Below are 25819 nucleotides of genomic sequence, written 5' to 3'. Positions count from 1 at the left end.
AAAAGAAAAAAAAAGTAAATCCTCAAAGTCATCCAGGGGACCTAATAATAATTTCACAAGTTTATTTCACTGAAATTAAGGAATTTTAAATGTTTCTATAAAAGACAGCAATTCACACTGTAAGTACTCAGTCACAACATCAAATTGCCCCAGAAATAAAATATATATAAAATACAGCTGTAATATATATGGGAGTGACAGCCTGAAATCAAGTCATATTTGTAATTATGCATTTGGGCCGTGCAGGGTTTAATCACACCTGCTAGTTTTGTATCTTCCATGAACTGTTGTCCTTGAATCAGAGCAGATTTGGACTGAGAGCAAAGCATTTGCTTTAAGTACTTCACTTTTGCAACAATTCCTCTCCTGTCCTTCTTACCCTTTACAAAACATGCCTCACATGTCACAACAGTTAGCTGAATAACAGAATGCTTTGTAATGTAGTCTGGCCACTTTAAAATTCATTTTGCTTTACTATGACATCATTGCCTTAAAAATCATTGAAGAGAAAAGCTATGCCCTTTGGATGGAAAATTTGTCACAAAGAGGCTGGACATAATTCATAATTCACTGTACTCCCAACTCAGAATAGTGTATTCTGAGTTGTAGTGTATCAGAAAAACCTGACTTCTTTATATGTACTTGCACTGGCTTTCTACAGAGATCTTTTTTCTGACAAAAAATTTAAAATAAAATATTGTATAGAATGTCTATCTTCCCAGAATGAACCCATTTACTACTTCCAGCTGTTAAACAGCAACCTGTTGCAAAAGAACTGAGGGAAAAATAGAAGCATTCTCATCCCATCTGTTCCTCTTCTTTTCACAAAATGGAAGCCAGAAACACTGTTTCCTACAAGCATGAGAAATCAGCAAGAAAACATCTCAGCTCCGAAATGCACAGTATAAGGTGGTAGATAACACCATTGTCGATGTGGTGATTCCATCAAGTGAAGTAATGTTTACCGATGACAAACACAGCAGGAATTTACGTCCAGTTGCCCTTGACACAGATTTCTTTTCCTCTGTCCAGATCCTTATATTTGGACTGAAGTCCTTCTGCAAGCCCCAGAGTGGTTTCTGAACCATCTGTTTTTTTAATTCCCCATGGACACTTCCAATTATTTTCCCAGCATACCTGCAGCTTGTAGCTCTCCCTGCAGAGCTCAGCTGAAGGCTCCTGGTGATAGGATGTCAAGGGCCTTTTGGTCCCTTCCCCAGGGAGATAACAGAATTGCTTTCTGACCCAAGTCCAATCAGTAGTCATGTCATATATGAGGCAAAGACAACTGACTTTGCTTTACACCCTGAGGTTTAGATGGTTTATATAACATTCTCAAATGGTGCATTTGCCTGGTCACTGTCATACTGGAGGATTTCAGATTTTTAAGCAGTGAATGGCAGGCAGAAAGTATTTTACCCATCTGTATATACTTTGCATTTGAAATTATATTATTTGGTTTGAGGGCTGCCTATAGTGAGTGAGACATGTTCATTTGTTCCACTGTCAAGAGATGTTTCTTATTTTTCTCAAAATACACCTAAAGTATCGTTCGATTTAAATTTGAGCATAACCCCATGCAGGCACATTCCTTAACTCCTTGGACATCTCAGTTTTCTAAGACAGTTATCATATATTTTTCAGAAAGCAAATTCTATGTTCTATTCACTAAGGCAGTTATATGAATGGAGAACTCTCTCTTCTATCTTAAACACCTAATAAGAACAAAATTTCCAACAAATGGCCTTTGCCTAGCAGCCTACCTCCCTTCTAAGCAATTACCCCAGATCTTTTAATATTTCAAAGTTCTAATCCATGAAACCTGCCCCAAAGATAGTAGCTCTCAGTAAAAGTCCTCTTTCCAGAAAAATTATATACTGTCTGTACTGAGCCTTAAACAAAGCTAACTTCAAGCATCTGTGGGTGTTATCTTCCTCAATAAAATTCAAAGTCCTCCAAAAAAAGGGGTCATTTTTATCTCCGCCAGTACCCACCAGAGTGTTAAAGTTTTCCAAAAAAATATTGATTAAGGTGAGTAATCAATCAATATAATGATAACCATCATTTTTAATTTATGAAGTATTTTCCCTTTGTATTATTTCATTTAATACAGCCTGTGAAGTAAGTAAATTGGATTGTTTAAATAACCTCTGTTTTACAGAGAATAAAACCAAGGTTCTGTGAAATTCCTCCCAGTGACACCAGAAAAAGGACCAAAACTCCTTAAAGAAGTATAAATAGAGCAGCATTTGATAGGCAGTCACCTAGCTGGATCACATACATCCTCCACTGTTTTCCCCACAACATACCCCACATGTGGTCCATGCCGCTCTGCTTGATTAAAAGACCTGGTGTACGAGGCTTAAAGTCACAAGAGCTACAACTGGAGCACACATTTTCAGTTCTCCTTCTGAAACAATATGCTGAATGACTGTGAAAGATTGCAAAGAACTCTTGCCTATGATCCCTGCTGCTACCCACACCAAGCCTATGGGAAAGAAAGTGACAAAGAGCTGTGGTTCTATCACCATACTTAGAGAAATCTCCATTTCCATATGTTCATCTAATCCTAAGCATATTATTTCTGGTGACTGGTTAATTTGAAGCTATATGGGAAAGAAAGATAACTCAAACAAAATAAAAGCAATATGAAAAACTCAGAAACCAACAGTGAAATAGGTTAGGGTAGCTGGTGAAGCAAGAGCTCAGTAACTCTCACGGGGCCGTAAGAGGTGTAATAACCAAGCTGAACTGCTTGGTTCAATGCCAAGCTCAAAAGAAATACTAACGTATATATGACAAGGAATTCCTCAAAATGATGCTTAAAAGAATGACTACATATATATGTGTACATATATATGCATATATGTCATGAAAAAGAGATGGGCAACAAGAGTTACAGAATTGATCCAATGAAGTATTACTTATCATAATGAAATAAAGGGAAACAAATGCCCAGTAATAAGATACTGATAAAAATTATAGTTTTATTTATATACTTTTTAATAAAATGGAATCTTGGGCAGGAAGAAGTCATTATATGATGCTAAATATATTTTTACCACAAAAGATTATTACAAAGGAAAGTGTTTATATTAACAAAAAAGTAAATATAATACTATGTAGATCATTATAGATCAATTTGATGGAAAGGGAAACCTATGCTTATGATGTATATGTTTGCCTACAGCTAGAAGGATATATGTCAAAATTCCACCCATGGTTGCCTGTGAGTGGTAGGATTCGGGATGACTATCATATACTGTCTTGTGCTTGTCCATATTTTCCACATTTTCTACAATGAGTAAGAATTACATAGATAATCAGGAAAAAACAATAAATTGTACAGCTTTTTATAGGGTGGCCATCACTCAGACTGAACAGTTATATCCTCATCCAGCTCCCCACCCCCCCACCCCCTCCCCCCCGGGCATTCCCCCAATACACAAAGCTGATTCTCTCTCCATCTTCTCTTCATCTCTAGATAGCAAAATGCCTTCAGGTTGAACTGTTGCCTCCTGTCCTATCTCTCCTCTTATGGAACACACAAACCAATTTAAGTATCACAAATAAATGTGACCTTTCCAAATTGCTAAAAGTAAATTCGATATTTCACCAAGCCAGGTCCCAACTCCTGTTTCTTTGCTCATCCTGCAAAAAATTATTTCCATAGAAGGACTCACAGAATACATAATCAAAACATATATATCAGTGCATCTCTAAGATGTTATCTTTTAAGGATAAAAATTTATGCTAACGAATCAAATATGCCAGAAAACACTGAGATAATGACCCTTCCCTGCCCGACCCATGAAAGGGACTGCACTAGATACATGCATGGCTGGAGCAGCCTGTGCCCTGCCTACCTTCAGTTTCTCCATTAATTATGACTCTCTGCCTTCAAGGCATGGGCTGGACTTGCCACAGACAGGAAGCTGAAGGCTTCCCAATGACATCTACCCCACGAGTACAGTTAATTTTACATGCAATACTCAGCAAGTATGAAGAGTCCCTCAAGGCATAATCATCAATAGGAAAATGACAGGAGCAGCTTCCCATCACAAAAAAAATCTCAGGTGAAAAACAAGTTTCCATCTCATGAAAAAATTGGCATAAAAAATGATTCAGGAACTGTGATTTCAGAGTCTCGAATAGCAGCTAGGAGGACAGTGCAGAGACACAAGAAGGGGAAAGGGGGATAAGAGGAAAAGAAAAAGGAAGGGGAGGAAGAAGAGGAAGAAACAGAACCCAGAACTACAAGGCATCTCAGCAGATTCCAGTCCCCCAAGAAGAGGAACAGAGGTCCACAGAAGAGAGGTCCAATTCCTTTGCAAAATCACAGTTACAACAGATCCGGGACTAAGGCAAAAAACTTTGGATTGTATTTCTCCAAGAAGACTACTTACAGAAGACGAAATAATTCATTTCAAACATAGAAATAGACCTTATACTTTGCACAGTATTTTGGTTTTATGTCCCCTGTAATATCAACCTTAAGAGATATAAAAATTTGTTTGAGAAGGTAATTTCCCTATTCAATTATCTCCCATGGAGATAGATGTATAGCATTTATTGGACCTACTTATTCCAGCACCTAATCAGACATTGTGTTGAAATGTTATGTAACTCACACACGAAAGTATGTCTTCCTAGACGCATCATAAAGTCTTGAAATTCATGATTTCTATCTTTACTTTTTCAACTATCTCCCTAAACTTCAACTATTATATTATGCAGGACCATAAATATTTAAGATACTTGGTTAGATGGGTGAATGTATGGCTGGACAGACAAAACAACTGTAAAGCAGCCTTAGGATGCTGCAACTCATTCACTGAAAAACGAGCAGCTAAGATGGATGTGCATGGAACATCTTTATCTTTCTAGGCCATGATATGACCTGCTTCACCAGGAATCAACAGATTAACACACTGGTATTTAGTCACAGAGGCCCCAAAATCTCAAAGTGGGCCTTAATTTCACTCACACTGTAAGCCAGCAGGTGTTAAACCATTCTTCCCAATTAAGATGATATTATGGCACACACAGTTTTTATACACATTCCCCTACAAAGCTCAAATTAAAAGAGCTGCTTGAGTGTGTGTGTGTGTGTGTGTGTGTGTGTGTTGTGTGGGCATGCATTCAGTAAGGAAAGGAAAAACAGTCATGGGTGTGATTATACCGTAAGAAAGGGGAAAAAAAAAGTAACTTGAGACCTGGTATCTGAAGGAGGTATATTCAGGTTGGCTGCATTCATTGCCCTCTGTAAGCTAGGACTGATCTGGTTGCATGCTGTAGAGACCTGGCTTGCTGGTGGTGAAATGGGTCCCAGTCGCTGAACCATCATGGGACTGCTGGTGACCACTAGATTGTTGCAGCTGCCTTTTCCAATGGACTTGCACTGAGGCCCAAAGCCAAGAGCCCCTAAAAACAAACGAATCAGGTTAGCTTTCATGTCCCTTATATCAGAAATCAGTAAATACACATATGTGCACACTTATATCAGGACTCATCTTTAGAGACAGTCCTGGATCACCTTTTTTTTTTTTTTTTTTCAGTATTAGTGATAGAAAAAAGCTTTCTCTAATTCCGATGAAAAATCCATAATGCTACAATAGAAACCCTTCTATAATCACCACTCATACAAAATATGCTTACATTTTGCTTCTTCTATATAGAAGTGTCCAGTTATATTAAGAATCATATTTTATCATCTCTTTACCTAAAGGGTTAAGGTGGTAAGTAGATGGGATTACTTGTATCAAACCATGTTTTTTTCTAGAATAGCTAATATCTTGAATGACCCAGCAAGGAAAGTTGACACTCCTGAAAAAAACTTGTTTAACTGGTTCATTTCATTCCAAGTCTGGTCTTCCAAAATGCCTCTTTAAAAGGATATAGACTGGCTGTGTCTCTCCAATCTTTATTTTTCCTCTTCATCCTAATATATTTTCATTGGACATACACCCAATTTTTTAAAAAATCAAGATGAGAGAACCCTAAACAAAACATTCATTCTAAAAGTAGCATGTTAACCAAATTTGACATAAATTTTTCATTTCATTAGTAACAATCTTCGAACGTAGTAAAATTTGGTACATATCCCAGAAGGGAAAGGAAAAAAAAGAAACCCTCAAGAATCTGTGCCATTACAGAAACGTGAAGAGCAAAGAGGAGAAAGGTAAACACTGCCATGACTCATTTATAAAAAATAATAATAGTGGTTGAATCATTCTAGACATTCTTTTTGCATGGATATACTTTTTCAAACAGTTTTTGCAAACTACCTGGTCCAGTCTCAGTTCCCATTTCAAATAAATCAAAATAAATATGATCTCAGGTTTTTCTGGCAAATTGGCTCTAAAATTTTCTCACCAAATTCCCCATCTTGCTCGTTGATATATCTGGGATCAAAGTAGTAGAAAAGCATCACGGTAACTTTCCTTAGCCCTAAGGAGTATAATTTTTTATTTTGTCTTCTCAAAAATTAGGTTAATAGCCAAAAAAATGACTTCTTCATCTTTTGTAACATTCTCTTCCAAGAGCCCACAAACTAAGGATAAACAAGACCTTAGAGTAATCACCAATGCTCTCATCAATGAAACCACATCTCCAAAGTGCTAGGAGAGTCACAGCATCTTTAGCTAGCAGGAAGCCTTCTCTAGTCCAGCCCTCTGGGAAACTAAAATCCAAGTGGTAACTGACTTGCGTCAGTAAATCACACAGGGATTTACTGACAGAGCAGAAACGGAGTCTACAAGAGTGTATTTTCATGGCACCTGTGTCCTTAAGTTTAGGTGCTGGATGCTTAGTTTCTTCCTTGGATACTTTCCAAGATCCAAGAAAGGTCCAAAAGAAATTTCTGTCTGATTTTTTTTTTCAGATACACAAACCGGAACCTTCCCCTCTCCCTGCAGCTTCTATCTGATGCATCTTCTTGTGCCTTGAAAGATCAGTTATAGATGATAGTCTCTCTGTTTTCATAACTCATATAACACTGTACCATCAGGGCTTCATCTTGACACTAAGAGTAGTGGGTACATTTTTGTGCAATGATCATAGACTTAATATCTTTATAAATTCCAACAAGCTACATGTGATTTGCTTTTCAAACCCCCTTTTTACCTTGGATAAAGGCAGTGTAATGGTTCATACCCTAGCCCAGTATATAAGACACTTGAATTCTATCCCTACCAGCCACTGCTACAAAAGCAACATTAGATGGCAGGTATTCTGTCAAATTCAGTGTCACATATTCATCTAAAGAACTCATTCATTTCATGCCTGTTTCCTTCACCATAAAATGGTATTAATATCTACCTCTAAAACAAAGACATATTAGCAGCTGGAACAGCACACCCAACAAATACTACTTGGTGTCAAAGCATATTAATACATTATTTCATCAAATCTTAGATGCCATATATTATGTCATACCATTATTTTATATACCAGTAAGAACAATAAACTAGTACATGGTGTTAATATTTCAGAGATAATCGATGTGAAAATAATGCACACCTTAGCATAGATAAATACCAATAAGATTGCTGAAAAAATTATTTTAGCCCTTTTCTTGTTCCTGCTTGGCACAGCCTTACTCTAACTTGTCTACCTAGGAGCACCTCTGTCTTCAAGGTCTTGATTCAAAGGTCATCTTCTCTGTGACTTCCTCTCCCCCACTGCCAACTGGGCAAATCTGACCAATTCTTCTTTTCGTTCCCCCACAGTCTTTCATAACACATTTGCCTCAGCACCTTCAGGGAACGGAAATGTTTACATGCCTGTCATCCGTTTATACTTTATTGCTTTTTAAAGACAAAGCTCTTGTCTGAGATATCGCTGCTTCCTCAGCACCTAGCCCAGGGCCTATACAGTAAACAATAAAGTCTGTCAATGAAGCTAAGAATGAAAATAAAAGATAGTTATACATGATATTAAATACACATTATTTCCACTGAAGCCCTCCTGGTCTTCTTGTCTAAAACAGTGCCATTTTTCAAAAACAGACTCAAACTAAGTCAATCCTTTGATGTTTCTCCACAGTGTGGCTAACTAGGTCTGAATGGAAGATGAAGCTGCGGGAGTAGTAACTATAAATCTATCTCCCTGGACTAGAATTTTACACTGGTCAAGGCTGCCCTTGTAACCCTATACCCTAGATCCTCACATTCACAGTATTTTCTCCGTCTGTAATAAAGAAACATTAATCTTCCCCTCCCCAGTGTATCCATCATTTTCACTATAACACCTTCTACTCCCAAATTCACTGGTCAACTTGAGCCTCATCTAACCATAGAGGAGTGACAGCTTCTGACTATCACATACGTTTAGCACGAAGCTATACAGTAAATTTCTTGGGAACACGTTATGTTTGTGGAGCAGCTGTAAGAATGTTCTGTAAAATGGCATCATCACTCTCACACAGGGAGGCAAATAACAGTCTGACCAAGAACCACTGTGCTTAATGCAACCATCTAACTCCAATTTTTTTTTCATAATGCCAGACAGAATGAACACCTCCAGACTGCTCAGAATTGTGTAGTGCATTGTAGTATGGGCTCTGGAGACAGCCTGCTTGGGAACCCCCAACCCAGGTTGGTCGTGTGACTTGGGCAAATTACTTAAACATTTGTGTTTATCTCTATGTGTTCTCATCTGTAAAATGGGAATAAAAATAACACCACTTTATAAGGTGTTATTGTGCATCTAGTATTAATTACACACGTAAAGGACTTCACATGTTGCCTAGGGCATAGTAGGTACTTGATAGATGTTAGCTGCAATTTTTGTTGTAGTTGTTGTTATTATTGTTCATGCCTGTCATCACTTTTTTTTTTTTTTTGCTACATTCTCTTTCTTGAAGTAAGAAGAAAACAGTTCTTTATAATTCCTTGCACAAAACAAGATACAAGTAAATGATACTATTTAATTCTCTACCCATTTCTTTCTGCTTTGAGCCTGGAGCCAACTTTTTTAAAACCAGGTGTCATCACAGATAGAAGAAAAGTTTTCAGCTGGCCAAGTTTGAACATTCCTTGGCTTGTCATTCCCTGAAAACAAACTGTACAACTTTTCTGACTACCAGATGTGCCAACTACTTGTATGCTGGTTTTCATTTTGAAATACTGCTTATTTTTAGAGACTGTACAGTGTTTCTTAAAAATGTGTTTACTGCTCAAATAAGGATTCGAGTGGATGGCATTCTGAGTACTACATACATTCTAGCCAAAATCACTGCATGTTGGTGGGGAGCGCAAACGTTTTGCATTTCCTGAACTGAGAGGTCATCTTAGCAGGGGCATGTTTTTAATTAACATCTTCATTAGTTGAAAGAGTTCTCTTGAAGTCAAATAGTTGACTATGTTGCAATTACCCCTGCTGAGGCTGCAACTTTCAGAATGATTTATGTTTATCCACTGGTTCCTCTAAAAATGACAGAGATATTGGGGGGAACAGAAATAGCATATATATATATATATATATATATATATATGGGAGGGGGGTAGGGAGAAGTAATCAACTTTTTTTTTATTGTATTGTTCATCAACTGACACTAATCAAATGCCAACCATGAGCTGGGCAGTCCTTGGAGACAATGGTGAGCAAGATAGACAGAGTCCCACCCCCCCACAGAGCCCACAGTCTGCCCATGAAGAGGAATACCAAAGCAACCATTACATAAAAGAGATCCCTGCTCCTAGGTTGGGTCATATGAAATGTCTTTCTTTACAGGTCAAACATGATCAAATAAGAGCAGTTTCTAAATAGTTCAACCTAACACATATGCAGAGTATTTTGGAAACAGAAATAACGCATATCAGGATTTGAGTTCTGTCTCACCCACCCACTGGCTGTGCAACACTGAGCAAGGTCCTTAAAAGTCTCTGTGCCTCAGTATCCTGTCCCTAAAATCAGGACAGTTAATAGTACCTAATACAGGGTTGTTATGAGGATTGAAAGGGTTAGTATATATTATTATATGCTTTACCATCTCTAAGGATCAGGGTTTTCTTCCCAATCTTTCACTTTAAAACATTTCAAACCTACAGAATAGTTGTAAGTAGTACATGAATCCTCTTTATCTAATTTATCAATTGATAAATTCCACCTGTTGATCTATCTATTCATCTATCCATCTCTGTATATATAAGATTATTGTTTTAATTATCATTAATTTGTTGAACTATTTAATAATAAGCCATAGATTTTATGCCCTTCACCCCTAAATACATAATCATAACACAATCATCAAATTCAAGACATTTAGCAATGATATAGTACTAGTACATAATACACAATTTATAGTCAAATATTACTAATTATCCCAATAACACCCTTTAGAGCAACTGTTTTCGAATCCAGGATCATGCATTTCAAGGAAAGGTTTTGCTGAGCTGGAACTTCAAGAATGGAATAGTAAATCAATGGACACCCAGGCACTGAAGGTTGATGGAAAAGTAGAAAATCAGAGAAAGAAAAGAAGTGAGAAGTAACAGCGCACAGCACAATAGCTAAAAGCATGGATTTGTACCCTAGCTCCACCACTGAATGGCCACGTGAGCTTGGGCAAACTACTCAAGTTTTCTGTACCTCAGTGTTCTGATCTCTAAAATAGGGTTAATACTAGTACTTACATCATTGAGTTGTTCTGAGGATTAAATGATCTCATATGTGTAATATATTTAGGACCTGGCACTTAATAAATACATTATAAACTCATTTCTGGTACCTTTCTGATATTTCTAGCACCTCTTTTCCTGAGTGACCAAGGACGGCATGCTGATACCTCCTGACCCAAGGCCTTCCACTCAACACACAGTAGACTTATCCTCCCATCGATGGACTCCAGACTTCAGGCCTTTCCTCACTCCCATCTTATCTTACTCTTAGACTCTCCCCAGCTTTCATTCATATTCCTCCTTAGAACTAGAAATAAGATATTCTTGCATACTAGACATACTAGGCTTGCTATACAGTGTTTTGTCAAATTTGTAATGTTTTACTGCTGAAATACAGTAGTGACAACTTCATGAATATATGTGACTGTGTAGTGTGTTACTCTGAAATACAGTTAAGGCAAGGGTAGATGACTAAGAACACCAAAAGATGAGAATCAGAATGAAATAGCTGGCTTCCTTATTCAGGGCCAAAGCATTTAAATTCAGTGTATGTTACAAATGCTCGAAACTGCACAAAACTTATGAGAGGTAAGGACTACTGAGCAGAGCATCCTGTCTCCATGGAGCTTACAGCTCCGTAGAGATAAGATGCACTCATCTAGGAACAATCAGATAATGATACTAGACTGTACAGAATAAAGCATGAGACTGAATCATAGAGACAGGAGTTCAGAAAAGGTGGGAATCACTGTTTACCAGATAATTCACTGAAGAAGAACAAAGGCATTTCCCAAAGGTCTTCAGGAAGTCCAAAGGTGTTCAGTGATAACAAATAAGGTGGGGTCATGGAGAGATCCATAGTCAAATAGCTTTGGGAAACTCTAATATAACGAAGTTAAACATATCTCTTTATTACAGGTCTTCTCAGAGCCTTTAAAAATTGCAAATGCTGATAATAAATCTCCCAGAGGAGCAAATAATATGCAAAATATATTTGTTTAGGGTACTTTTTCCCCCTATGACTCAACCAAGACTCGCATACTAAAGAACACTCTTTAGAAAACAATGAGGTAAAACATGAAGGAAAAACGAGCACACGAATGGGAAGGAAATAGTAAGGTGTAGACACGGAAGCAGAAGGAAGGAGGCGTGGTATGTGCTAGGGAAATGAAGAGAAGTCAGGGTTGCCTGCATGAGGGGGCTTGACCAGAAAAAAGGGAGGAGACAGACTTAGAAGACTTGTTTAGTCAGCCTGGTGGGCCTGATTTAACAACTGGACATTATGTATTCACCAATGGCTCCAAACCTGGCTGCACATTAGGGTCACCAGGAAAGCTTTCCAAAAATGCAAATTCATAGGCTTCACTTCAAACTAACTAAGCCAGATGATGCTGGTGTAACTGGCCTGCTGACATGCACCTGGGACCCTGTGCTATAGATAGTGGTGCATCCCACTAGAATCCAAGTTCACCCAAGATTAATCTGGTGGAGATGGGGAGAAAGGATGGAGGAGTACATGACCAGAAGCTGGACAAACAATGAGGAGAAGCCCATGGGGTAGTAAATGACAGCGTAAGAAGGCAACGGTTAGGGAAGCAAGTTAAGAGTAATTTATGGATTATATAATTGGTTGATAAAGATTTAGAAGATCAAGTTTAAAAAGGAGGAGGAGGTCATATAAAGGCTACTTTTGTAACTCCAATCTAAAATTAATTACTTGATCCCAGATAATAAATAGATTAAATCCTAACCCAGATTAATGAAGATTCCCACGAATTGGGCAATCTCCCACCACTCTGCCCTCAGGAAACCGACCAAGTTTATCCCAGAAACAATATAACTTTCACACTAACACTCTTCTAACCTTAGTCAGTATTCAGGAATGTTGGCCACAAAGTATGGAATCACCAGCATTACTCATTTTTATTTTATCCCTGCATTAAATGGAATCGTATTTATACTCCAAGAGATTAAAAAATATCATATTCCTTTCTGAACCACTCAGTGCCCTGGATTCCTGGACATGAAGTCTCAGTCTTGCTCCCCACCACGGGGCACTCCTGATAACATGTTATTAAGAACACATAGCTCCAAACCACCTCATAAAGATGTAAAGATATATTAAACAGCATTCCCAAAGTTTATATTCTAAAGTCCCATCAGTCAGCTATTGTACATCAATTATCAACTAATTAGTACAGAGTGCTTATGCTGACCCTTCTGTTCTCTCTTGTAATGATTTGCCAAGTTAACTGAAAGCTGCTTTGCTCCATTGAGACTCTTAGTATAGCAAGAGTGTTAAATAAAGTTCACCAACAATTAGCCTAGAAAACCAAAGAGGAAATGTAAGCACATTTTACTGCTTTTCCCTGGATAAATTTTCTAACAATCCCATGAGAAGAGAGTGGATATATTTGTTAAACAAGCAAACCATTACTCTGAAAAACTGAAATACCAGTACTGGCATAGTTCAGTAATTCTGTCTCACTGATCAGGTATTCCTTTATTGTGCCCCTGCTCTGAGCTATAGTGTATACTCTAGGGAGTGTGGATACACAGATGGGTTAAACAATTCTTGCTTACCATCTAATTTAGTAGGCTTACATCAAGGCTTACACATGGGATTAATCTGTGAAAATATATGAATTCAAGGTGAAATTATACTTACTCTATAAAAATAGGACTTGCACAAATATAAGAAAGGATGAGAAAAAAAAGGAGGAAGGAAGCATACTTAATGGGAGAAAACTACCTGAGTTTCCCAAAGCCCATGAACAGGTCACATTTATTAAGCACCACCTGTGAGCTTGGTGCTGTGCTGTACTAATGGAGTCCTAGGCCACTGGGTTTTCCCCTAAAGAGCTTCCGACCAGTTGGAAAGAGTTTTAATCAACATGAAAAGATTAGGAAACACCCAATCTCTTTCTTAATTCAATGAAAGATTCTTTAAAATTTATAGTGTTTTACAATTTTCAAAAGTTTCACACACATAATTTCATATAATCCCATAACAACCTTATTTCCCCTATCCCTATATTGCCCCCCCTTCCTTCTTCCCACTGGTAATCACTAATTTGTTCTCTATATCTGTGAGCCTGCTTCTTTTTTGTTTTATTCACTAGTTTGTTGTATTTTTATATTCCACATATAAGTGATATCATACAATATTTGTCTTTCTCTGTCTCACTTATTTCATTTAGCATAATGCCCCCCAAGTCCATTCACATTGCTGCAAATGGCAAAATTTCATTCTTTTTTATGGCTGAGTAATATTCCATTGTGTGTGTGTGTCTGTGTGTACCATATCTTCTTTATCCATTCACCTGATGATAGACACTTAGGTTGCTTCCATACCTTGGCAGTTGTAAATAGTGCTGCTGTGAACACTGGGGTGCATATATCTTTTCAAATAAGTGTTTTTGGGGTTTTTTTGGATATATACCCAGGAGTGGAATTGCTGGGTCATATGGTAGTTCTATTTTTAGTTTTTTGGGGAAACTCCATACTGTTTTCCACAGTGGCTGCCCCAATTTGCAGTGTAGGAGGGTTCCCTTTTCTCCATATCCTCGCCAACACTTGTTATTTGTGTTCTTTTTGAAGATGGCCATTCTGACAGGAGCAAACACCCAATCTTAAACTGAGTTGCCATATGCTGAGCAAAGAGATAGATCAAACAAGAAAAAGATCTGTTAAACTGGAGGAGGCTTGGTGGAGGAGGTGAAACCTGATCGGAGCCTTTTAATGGCCAGAGGGCAGAGGACGGTACAAAAAGAGGGTTTGCCAAAGTGAAGTGAGGAAATGTACTATGAAGGCATACGGAGGCAGCATGGGGAAGTGGTAAAGGATGGAGATGCTAGAGCCAAAATGGCTTCACTTACCAGCTCTGTGACCTTGGGCAAGTTCCTTAACCTCTCTGTGCCTCTGTTTCCTCACCTAGAAAATGGGGATGATCATTGTACCTACCTTCATAAGGCTGTTTGGAGAACTAATAGGTCAAAATATGTAAGCACTTAGAATAGTGTCCAGCACACAGTAAGTACTCTATAAGCCTTAGGTATTCATGCTCTTATTAAAGCATTCTTAGATTACACAGGCCCTCTAAGGCTAGGCCCTCCAAAAGAACTATAGTAGGCTTTTAAGCATGAGTGTGACGTGATGAGGGACTATGAAGAAGACAATTTCACTATTTTCAGCACATAAGAAAGCAGAGCAAGGTAGGAAGATGTTGCTTTGAGCTCAGGATGCAGTGACAAGGCCTGGACCAGGTTGAGCAGAGGTGAATAAAAGGGACAGAGTAACCCCAAATTATCTTATGAAGAAAACAAATAAGAGGGTTGTTGAAGGAACTGTAAGAAGTACTAGATTCCAGACCCTTCTCCATAAATTAACATTGTGTTTTCCCTAAGCTGCTTTTCCCCTCTAGGTCAACTAAAAACAGAGACTGTAAGAGAAATGGCAAAGCTGCCCACTGGAAAGACCTCTCATTGTATGCAACAATGACTGGGACCTCTGTCAGAGAGGAGGTGCTCAACAAATACTTGTTGGGTGAATGAATAAAGAATATGACTTCTAAGGCAAATATAGTTCAAGGACACAAATAAAAGTGAGAAGTTCCCTCTTAAATGTGAGTTGTGATATATAAGAAAGAAAGACAGAGATCCCTGGTGAACACAACTGTTGATACGTCCTTATCTCTAAGTTCCTGAACAGCTGGAAATATTATTTGTTTGCTGCATCTCTCCTTACTCCCTGCACGTACACATGACTTGACACGAAGGGAGAGTAGTCTAAGGCAGTCAATGCAAACCAATGGAACTTTTTTTTAGGACCTAAGAGCTGGTTCCAAGGGAAAATCCCATTCAATCCTTCATAACAGAGATAACTTCTTAGTATCTAAAAGTCACAACTTACACAGCCATCACTAAAAGCTACTAGACTAACTTGTTTTCCACCAAACAGTAATTCTGCAGAACTGTCCAAAGAGATACATACATAATTTTTTTCTGTTACATATTCTACACAGGCTTGCAAGTTCAGATGAGATGCCCAGAAGCATCCGACCCAAAGAAATGACAGTTATGGAGATTACATTCTCTTATACTAAAAATTAAGTCACCCATATTTCTAAGAACCAGAAAATGCCTGGCTTCCTGCATCCGGAAGTCACACAGGTTGTTCAACTGTCTCATCAACCAGATATCTTTTGCTTCTAGGCTTTAGATTCTTGACTCTGGGCTCCAAAGTCCATTCAGCAGCCCAGGTATATGCAAGAAAATTTGTTGAGCTACTATTTGTATTTTGTGCTCCTTTGTCTCAGGGTAGTTATTATAAAAGGGCTAAAAGTAGACACTGCTTGATTTCGTCCTTTCTTCTAGTCCTGTGGGGAGGCCTAAATCCACTGAGATTACCCAAGTGCTCTGAGTACCTATGAAGAGAAAGCCAGGAGAAGGGAGATTGCCCAAAGTCTGGGAAGAACATCAGTTTGACAGTCCCCCAGGTAGTGAGGCAGCTCTCAGAGAAGGCAGTGAGGGTGAAGAGAATGTCTGCAATGGCAAATGTCCAAAGGCCAGGCTCTAGGTCTAGGGGCTCCCAGCTCTTCAGCTCTTGGCAAAGCTTTCTGTGCCCAAGCAATGCACAAGGAGCAGACTTCTAGAGGCCATGTGGGCTTGGTCAGCAGGCACCTCAGCATCAACCTGGACCAAGAACCAGAAAAGCTCTTGGTATATTCTGCTCTGCACAAAGACCCTGGGATCTCGTCTCTCTGGCAAGGTATTAGGTACTCCAACCGACAATGACTGATATTAAATTTCAGGGTACTGGAGTCTGATTTGTTTTCAATTAAAGGAAATAATTTAAAGAACGCTTTCATTTATACCTGAGTTGGTAGAGTAAGTCACATCCACTACAGATTCAATTAAAACTGGAGAGACTGGAAAGCTGAAATATCTACCCTTTGGCTCAAGCAACTTGAAACTTGTCATTGTGTAAAATTACATAACATTACCCCAACCACCAAAATATTTTAAAAATTTTTAACATCACAAGTCTCAACACACAGACAATCTGACTAAGGCCTACATAGTGCAAGTTCCCCGTGTTTCTTTTATTTAATGACATTTTTGAACTTACAAGAGAACTAGAGTAATCTAAGCACTTCTGTAAATATAATTGGGGCATGAGTTAGCATTAAAGTAATTGTGACTGTTTTATCTCTGTATCCTACAGGTGCTAATTCAGACACTATATCAACAATAACTGAATTAATAATAATGAAATTAGGTCAAACAAAAAAGAACACCAATTCCAACCCAAATTCTTTCTCATCAAAACAAAAAAGCAATCATAATACAGATTGATGCCAGTATGAAAAAGATCTAAATTAAAAGTAGTGCTTATAATTCTTTTTGGGTCCATCTCCTAAAGCAAAGGTAACAAAAGCAAAAATAAACAAATGGGACCTAATTAAACTTAAAAGCTTTTGCACAGCAAAGGAAACCATCGCCAAAATGAAAAGACAATATATTGAATGGGAGAAAATATTTGCAAATGATATGACTGATAAGGGATTAATATTCAACATATATAAACAGCTCATACAACCCAACATCAAAAAAACAAACAACCTGATCAAAAACTGGACAGAAGAATTGAATAGACATGTTTCCAAAGAGGAAATGTAGATGGCCAACAGGTACATGAAAAGACCCTCAACATCACTAATCATCAGGGAAATGCAAATCAAGACCACAATGAGCTATCACCTCACACCTATCAGAATGACTATCATCAAAAAGAACACAAATAACAAATGTTGGCGAGGATATGGAGAAAAGGGAACCCTCCTACACTGTTGGTGGGAATGTAAATTGGTGCAGCCACTGTGGAAAACAGTACGGAGGTTCCCCCAAAAAACTAAAAATAGAACTACCATATGACCCAGCAATTCCACTCCCTGGGTATATATCCAAAAAACCCCCACAAAAAACACTAATTCGAAAAGATACACGCACCCCAATGTTCACAGCAGCACTATTTACAACTACCAAGGTATGGAAGCAACCTAAGTGTCTATCATCAGGTGAATGGATAAAGAAGATATGGTACACACACACACACACACACACACACACACACACACACACACACACAATGGAATACTACTCAGCCATAAAAAAGAATGAAATTTTACCATTTGCAGCAACATGGATGGACTTGGAAGGCATTATGCTAAGTGAAGTAAGTCAGACAGAGAAAGACAAATATTATATGATATTACTTACATGTGTAATCTAAAAATGCAACAAACTAGTGAATAAAACAAAAAAGAAGCAGACTCACAGACATAGAGAACAAACTAGTGGTTACCAGTGGGAACTGGGAAGCGGGGAGGAGCAACATAGGGGTAGGGGAAAAAAGGTTACTGTGGGATTATATGAAATCATGTAACAACTTTTGAAAACTGTAAAGCACTATAGACTTCAGAGAATCTTTCATTCAATTAAAAAAAAAAAGTGGTGCTTATGTTCTCCCTAAAGTAATACTTTTTTTAAGGAGTATTATTATTTATCTGAATTTGAATATGAAAGCTGAAAATAAATGTGAATAAAAAGTTGAATGCTAACTGAATCAAAAACATTTCCTAAATAATTTACAAATTCTTAGAAGAGAATTAATAACAAATCATAAGCAACATAAAAAATTCCTATGGCTTTAAATGTAAATGGGAAGGAGAGAAATAAAATTCCTCCCCAATTCTCCAAAGGTCAATTAAGTAAAGGCCTTGATTTGGTGGTTAGATACCTCCTCTTTTGACTGCTCCAGCTGAACCAAAGTATAAAGTCTGCCAGAATTTGTTCTTCTCTTTGTTCTAAACACCCGTAACAAAACAAAAATAACAAGGAAAGGCAGAAGTCTCACTATGATCTTCTTGCACAACGAGAGGAACATGAACCTTGATACAAATCTACAGTTTGAAATAAAATATTACATAAATACCTGTGAATCACTGGGTAATATTAGCTACTTACAATGAGCAGAAAAATTATAAAGGTATCGCTAAAATATTTTCAATAAAGAAAACTGTTTAGGCAATCACCTTAGTGTGATCATTCTAAGTCTAAATTTTCAAAATGGAGTCTATAATTTGCTTCTAAATAAACCTACTTAGATAGTAAGTTTAATAAAATTACATAAATTTTAGCACTTAGAGATATGCATGCTTCAGAGTCATAGTACTTTGAGAAATCAAGTTAGATCTTAAGGCTGAAGAAAGTGAGAAAATAAATCACTTTCACCAAATTTCAAAGGTATCCCTTTCCTTTCTTCTCTCTTATAGCTATTAGGTACTAGATAACCAAACCTACTCTGCTAGGTACTGATCTTGTGAAGAATCCAGAAAAAATAATAATAAAGGGAGTTATCTTTTCTTTGGTCTTCTGCTTTCAAACACAGCAAGCTAGCTATGGTAAAACCATTGCAAATTTCAGAAGAGATTTTGCTCCATGTTCTAATTCTAGGACCAAGCCAATGAGAAAAAAAGGGAATGGACAACTTCCTTCCTCTTTAAACACAGTAAGCACCTTTGTTTGGAAAGACTTTCCCACTATCTTCTTTCAAAAATGTGTTAGTCATAGTGGTCCGGGGGAGGGTGGGAAGATGTGGCAACTGGTATCCTTGTTATTGTACTTCAGTAGAGAAAGTAAGGGGATGAAGATTGAGAAATCTTGCCTCATGAATACTGGATGCTCTGTCATCTGACACCAGTAGCACAAGGAATTCTAGTAACACCTCCCTCTAGAGGAGGAAAGAATGGAGTCCGAAAAAAAATTGTAAAAAAGACATATAATTCAGCTTAACTGACTTGTTTTTTGACACGTAGCCTTGAAAAGAACAATTTTACCTCAGAAACTTGGCAAATGCAAACTGATTTTTTGATATGTTTTAACACGCATTTTACTAAATGCAAGAATAGAGTGAGGGAGAGAAAGGCCAGGTATCCAAAGACAGGGAGGTTGTCAGGTTTCTCTTTTCTGTGTCAATTTTGTTTAGTTGGTCAAATGAAAATTCAAAACCATATAATTAGATGGTTGTTTATACATGATTAAGCATGAGCTCATTGGACTTTAACATGCCAAAAAGTCAGAGATGTAGTTAAGGGCAAGAAGGAATTATTAATAAAAGGAAATAAAGCTGTAATACATTTTTCACTTACGAATAAAAATAATTCAAAGTTCTCTAGATGGAAAAAGAGGAAGAAAAACATCAACCGTGAGTAGGGGCAAGAAACCAGATAATTTTATAAATGGTTAGAATTCATGACATGTAAAATATAAGACACCGGTACAAAAAAGCTTTTCCTCCTCTATGATTCTAATCCTATTTTTATTTCTTGTAAACATAATTCACAATGAGAACATAAAACTTACCTGTATTATATTTCTTTAGAATTGTTCTGGGAAATATTTAAGCAAGGAACATGCTATTCATTTAAAAGAGTTACTTGTTCTCTTCATAACTGTCTTCACCAGTAATCCTCTCTGGAGAAACCAATAGCTGTCAGCTCCCTTGAAAAAGCCAAGTGTCTCTCATTTTTCACAAATGCAAAATTTTTCTTCCCAAAATGAAGTGAGCCCATCAAAAGCAAGGTTTAAATGGCCATAACCTTCATAAAGGTAAGGCAGACTTTTCCAGATCCCCCAGAGAATCTTAGATTGGGGCTGTGAAAAGTGGTGAATCAATTTCTCACAGAGATCAAACACCAAGCTATGGATGAGGTCAGTGGGCAAGTTTTTCAGATGACAGAGAGAATGAACTGATCCAGGATCAGACTACTTACTCCACCTTAGGTAAGGTTTTCAAGCCACTATTACAACTTCTCCTTACTGGGAAAATACACTGCCAGCAAACCCCAGAGATGGTTCAACTGTGCGTGCTATTTTCTCAATCAAACAACTCTTTGGGTTGCCAATGCTGTGACTGCTATGCTATTACATAGTAGAACCAAATGATCACAATGAGTAAAGGCCACAGGAAGCCCAACACACAGTCCTTAAGACTGAGGCTAAAATGAATCTTAATAACATTCAAAAAGCCTGTAATACCTAAGAATTAAACATTGACTTTTATAGCCTGACTGTGAGAGCAAGGTCTCCAAGTCATATCAATTCCTTTTCTGTCTGAGAGACCTTCAATCTCAACCTCTCTTTCTCTCCTCTCTCTCCTCCCCTCTTCTCCTTCTACCCCCAATTCCCCCCCCACACACACACACATACACAGACTATGATCATCAGCCAGTTCTGACTTGCAGAGCTGTCTTCAATCCTGTACATCTCTGCCCACTGGAATTTGAACAAAATATACTTCACTTAAACCTATATGATAAACTACAAAATATGGAAATGCCTAAAAAGCTCATTTCCAAGAAACTAAGATGATCATAGAATGCATATCTGAAAACGCTCAGATATTTGAGACAAAGCACGATACTCACAACTAATTTGGCAATTTTAACCTACAAAGCCTTATGTATTATCTATGTGTCTTTCATAAAATATATACTTTGTTCTAAAGATACTTTTTAATTATTGACCTAATTTGGTTAAAGTTCTTAACATACTCATTTAGTGTTAAAAGCCACCCAAAGCTGAGGGAAGAGCACACTTTCACAAAAACTCTTTATGAGTCAGAAATTAATGAATTTTTGTCTTTAATGTTGAAGGAGGGGGAAAATCTTGCTAAATTAATACATATTGATTATTTGAAACACTTTAATATCTACTATAGTTCCAGATAAGAAATGTGATAATTTATTCCTAAACAATGTGTGGCATGTAACTCAAAACTGCTTTTCATCAATAATTAATATTAATAATTAACAAGTATAAACAACAAAAATACCTTTTGGAAATGTTTCAACCTGGCCCTTTCCTCATTCCACAGTCTGCCTATTGCACCCCCTTTACCCTCTACGTGGGGTTAATAACTAAACTTCCCTCATCTCTGACATGCAACACTACCCAGCAGCAATCTTCCCAAGAATGCACGCACAAACACATAAGATTGTAAAGAACAAAAGTCTTATCAGAGTCACCTGAATCTGGCAAACGGATTTCTAAATTAGCATCTGCAGTTTCAATCCACTCAACAGTGAATTAGGTTTTTCTGCAGGAAGGACAGAACCCTGAAGAAAGTTCACCTCAAACACCTATTCTCCTACCTACAGATGAAAGGTCTTATGTCTTTAATACAGGGATTAACCTAGTAATAAAAATTAAACAGTACTCTAGATAAGCATAGTGGAAGGAGAGGATAATGCAAAAAACACTCATTTAAAAGAGGCCAGAACCAATGTACCAGGATTCTATTTGGCACTCATTCTGAAGAGCATTCAATTTGACTTTTTAAAACTACATTGCTCTTCTTTCTCCATTGATTGTATGCAGAATAGCATCTTCAGAGTCAAACCCATTCACCGTTATTGGTATAATCAAAGGTGTTTCACCCACCATCTGCCTCTTACTTTTCTAGCCACCTTGCCCTAGCACTCGACATCTCATCCAGCCATTTATCCCTTCACCAAACTGAACGTTATGCAGGTAATATCCTAAGTTCTTAAAGTTCAACACCACGGTATATTTTCATTTCTCACAGCAAATACAAATTCTACAATCCCTAATCCCCTTCCCCTGCATACCTCCATTCCATACTTTACCATTATTCTTCTTGAAAAGTCATCAGAACCACCAGCAAAAGCACCTCATGCTTAAGTTATTCATGTTCCCAGGCTGTTTGGTCACTGACATTTAAAAGTGGTAGAAGTAAGAAGCTCTCTCACTGGGGAGCTTCCATAGGCAGTTTGTGTAAAAGTGTGGGGATAAAGGTGTTTACATCTTTTTCTTGGCTGGGGGCCTCAGACAGCTGTGCAGAGAGTACTTTGCATACATTTCCAGGTCTACCTGCTCTTTGCTTTCATAAAGTATGCGCGGGGCTTGTACATTCAGAGACTGCTAGCACGTTCAGCAAGGGCTGGTGTGCAGAGAGGAAAGCATCTAACAAATGCAGCCTAAGAAACAATGTCTCCCTTCAAGTGGAACTGCTGGTGAAGTCAGCCAGCACTGGCCCGCATGAACAATACTGGGCAGGTCATTAACCTGCCTGGTTCAGAGGGCGATGAGCTCACCCACCTTTCTGGAAATGCTATTTTAACTGCTGAGTTTATACAAATAAAACCCATAATTTTCTAATGGCTAAACTAGGAATGTGTTCGAAAATAGCTAACTCTCTGAGAACCTTGCAGAAGCCACACAGGGAACTTACGAAGGTGTGTCTGCTGTTGTTCAAGTTTGCACACATCTTTATAATCGCTACATATGTATTACCTTGAAAATAAGCAACCACACAAGTAAACCGCAATTTTTTTTAAAAATTAGGTGGTTAATGCATTGTTTTCTCCCTCTCTTTTTTTTTTCTTTTGCATAGGAAAGAATAAGTTAGTCGTTAACTACACAAAGGAGTTAACATTTAACTCTGAATACTGAGAATGCTTTAGCTCTCAACCCCTCCCCCCTTTTATTATAGCAAAAATAGGTTCAGGAAAACTCTTACTAATTATCGCAGACCCTAGATGAGATCTGGCTATATCAGTTTCCTTGATGTACTCACAGGAGGCCCCAGTTCCTTCATACATACTCCATTCCAGGCAGCTGGGAATCCCTGCCCACTGCCCCTCAGGACCCACAACTCCCAACTCCCACCATTAAAGACCAGCTAACATTCTACCCCCTCCTTGAAACAAACCTTCCAGATTCCTGTCTCCTATCCCAAGTTTAAGGTGCTTTTATCCCTCCTCTAAAATCCCAGGTAATGTTATTTTTGAATCTTTTGTGTTACTGATCACTTCTACATTATATATTACCTGTACCTATATCTTACCTTTCCGCCTTATAACTGGCAGGAACCTGAGGATAGAGAACTTACCTTATCTACCTTCACCCCCAACCCCTCACCCCCAGAGTACCAGGCTACAATGATGTTGCGCTCAGGGCAGACACTCACTAAATGTCTATGGACAGGTAATGCCCATACCTTTTATTGTTAACACTGAGCCACTTTCCACAGGTAGGTGGCAGGAAGGCTAAAAGGAAAAAAGTGTTTTATTATTCAAAATAGGGAGATTGCTGGGATGCCCAGTGTTGGGGCGGTGGGGGGGGGGCGGCTCTTTTCTGTTGCCCCTGCCATTCCTAACCTGTCCTCCTCTCTCACTCCCCACAGGCTGACTCTACACCTCATTACAAACACAGTTCCTCCCCATGGACACAGCCCTTTCCAAACTGTGGGACTTGTCACCTTTTCTGTGAAGCCCTCCTTGGAAACAGGAGTATAACAAACTCCTCTCCTCTCCCTCTTCTTAGCTATTCATAAATATCACAAAGGAAACGTAGAGGTTACATAGATATCAACATGGTGATCATACTTCCTCACCAAGAACTTATACTTTACTACTACCACTGTTACTACTACTACTACTAATAATACATCTATACATTAAAAACAAAATGAGAGGGACTTCCCTGGTGGTGCAGTGGTTAAGAATCCGCCTGCCAATGCAGGGGACACGGATTCGAGCCCTGGTCCAGGAAGATCCCACATGCCGTGGAGCAACTAAGCCTGTGCGCCACAACTACTGAGCCTGCAAGTCACAACTACTGAGCCCATGTGACACAACTACTGAAGCCTGCACACCTAGAGCTCATGCTCCACAACAAGAGAAGCCACCACAATGAGAAGCCCACACACTGCAATGAAGAGTAGTCCCCTCTAGCCACAACTAGAGAAAGCCCGCATGCAGCAACGCGCAGCCAAAAAAAAAAAAAAAGAGAGCTGACATTAGTGGAAGATTTACTTGGTACCAGGGGAGGATGCCTGGCTCTATACTTGGATTAACCAGTCAGCTCACACAACAAGCCTGATTATTACCATCCCATTTCACAGAGGAGACAACCTGAGATTCAGAAAACAGTAATTCCATCAGAGTGAGGATTCAAACTCAGGTAGCCCCACTCCAAAAACATGCACAGATGTCCATGAGCTCATACATCCTTGACCACCACCCTCCACACGACTAGACAGATAGTACAAAATGGGGAGAAGAGAGGACAATTGGAAACTGATTCTTCTCTCCCAAAGCTAGAACAAACAGCACCCACAGCCTCCAACATCTTGGTTTCCATATATAAGCAAAAGTGAGGAACAATACCTTAATTTGTTCCCTGTAGGTGCCATAAAAGGTGTCATGCATGCAAGTATAAATAGATGACATTATTTTAACCTTTATGGTAGCAGATAAATGTCCGTTATATAACCCCTCTCACTTTCAGGAATTTTTGATACATAACATCAACTTCATTTCTTCATTCACTCAGCAGGGGTTAAATTGCATAGAAAGAGAAGGTAAAACAGAGATCAAGAGAATTACAACACAAAATGATATCTGTTAAAAAAAAAGGGACGATCAAAAAGTTGTTGGAACGTTGAGGAAACAATGATGCTGATAATGATGACAATATTTAGGAACACAATACGAAAACAAGCATCTCCATGAATCTTACTATAGAAGGTATTGATTTTTCTGTTGATTAATAGTCTTAAGTTTGCACAATTCATCAGGATATATATTAGAGATTAAGAACATGATAGGCACTTGCGTGCACACACGCGCGCACGCACACGCACACACGCACACACACAGAGGAGCACAAAGACAGTTACACAGGGTGTCAGGTTCAACAAAAAATAAACATGAGGTGCTTGAAGGGCAACCCTCCCATGCAGTTCGATAGGGCCCCTTTCTACCAGAAATCTCAACCTTAAAAACAATATAAATGAATCCTTTAAAGGAATCTTTTATAAAATTCTGCCTTAAAATTTCATCTTTCAAAACTGCACTGACCTAAAAGCAGAGTCTAACCAGCCACCAACTATCCCCAGGCATGTGGCTGCTCTCTGTTTTCGCTATGAAATAAAAATATTGACATAAGGAGAAGAAAAACGTGGATGTACGGTGGGTGGGGTCAGCAGTATGGAGATGAAAAGGATCTATGCCTGCTGGAGCCAAGTCATAAGGCCAGGAGGCTAAGTTTGGTCTGTGGCTTTGTAGCTGTGTGAACTTGACCAAATCACTTAGACTAAACCTCCCTGCC

General features: G+C 38.3%; 1 protein-coding gene across 1 annotated transcript in view; it reads right to left on the bottom strand.

Annotated features, from left to right (window-relative positions):
• GLIS3 (GLIS family zinc finger 3) overlaps positions 1–25819 on the bottom strand; it is a 375244-nt gene that overhangs the window by 328250 nt on the left and 21175 nt on the right. The window contains exon 2 of the mRNA XM_049711314.1: positions 5217–5424. Within this exon, the coding sequence (XP_049567271.1) occupies positions 5217–5347 (131 nt within the window). The 5' untranslated portion in view covers positions 5348–5424. The remainder of the gene's footprint in view (positions 1–5216; positions 5425–25819) is intronic.

The sequence above is a fragment of the Orcinus orca genome, chromosome 6 (assembly GCF_937001465.1).
Source record: "Orcinus orca chromosome 6, mOrcOrc1.1, whole genome shotgun sequence".
Lineage (NCBI taxonomy): Eukaryota > Metazoa > Chordata > Mammalia > Artiodactyla > Delphinidae > Orcinus > Orcinus orca.
The sequence above is the reverse complement of the archived record's forward strand: the minus strand, read 5'-3'. Positions and strand labels throughout refer to the sequence as shown.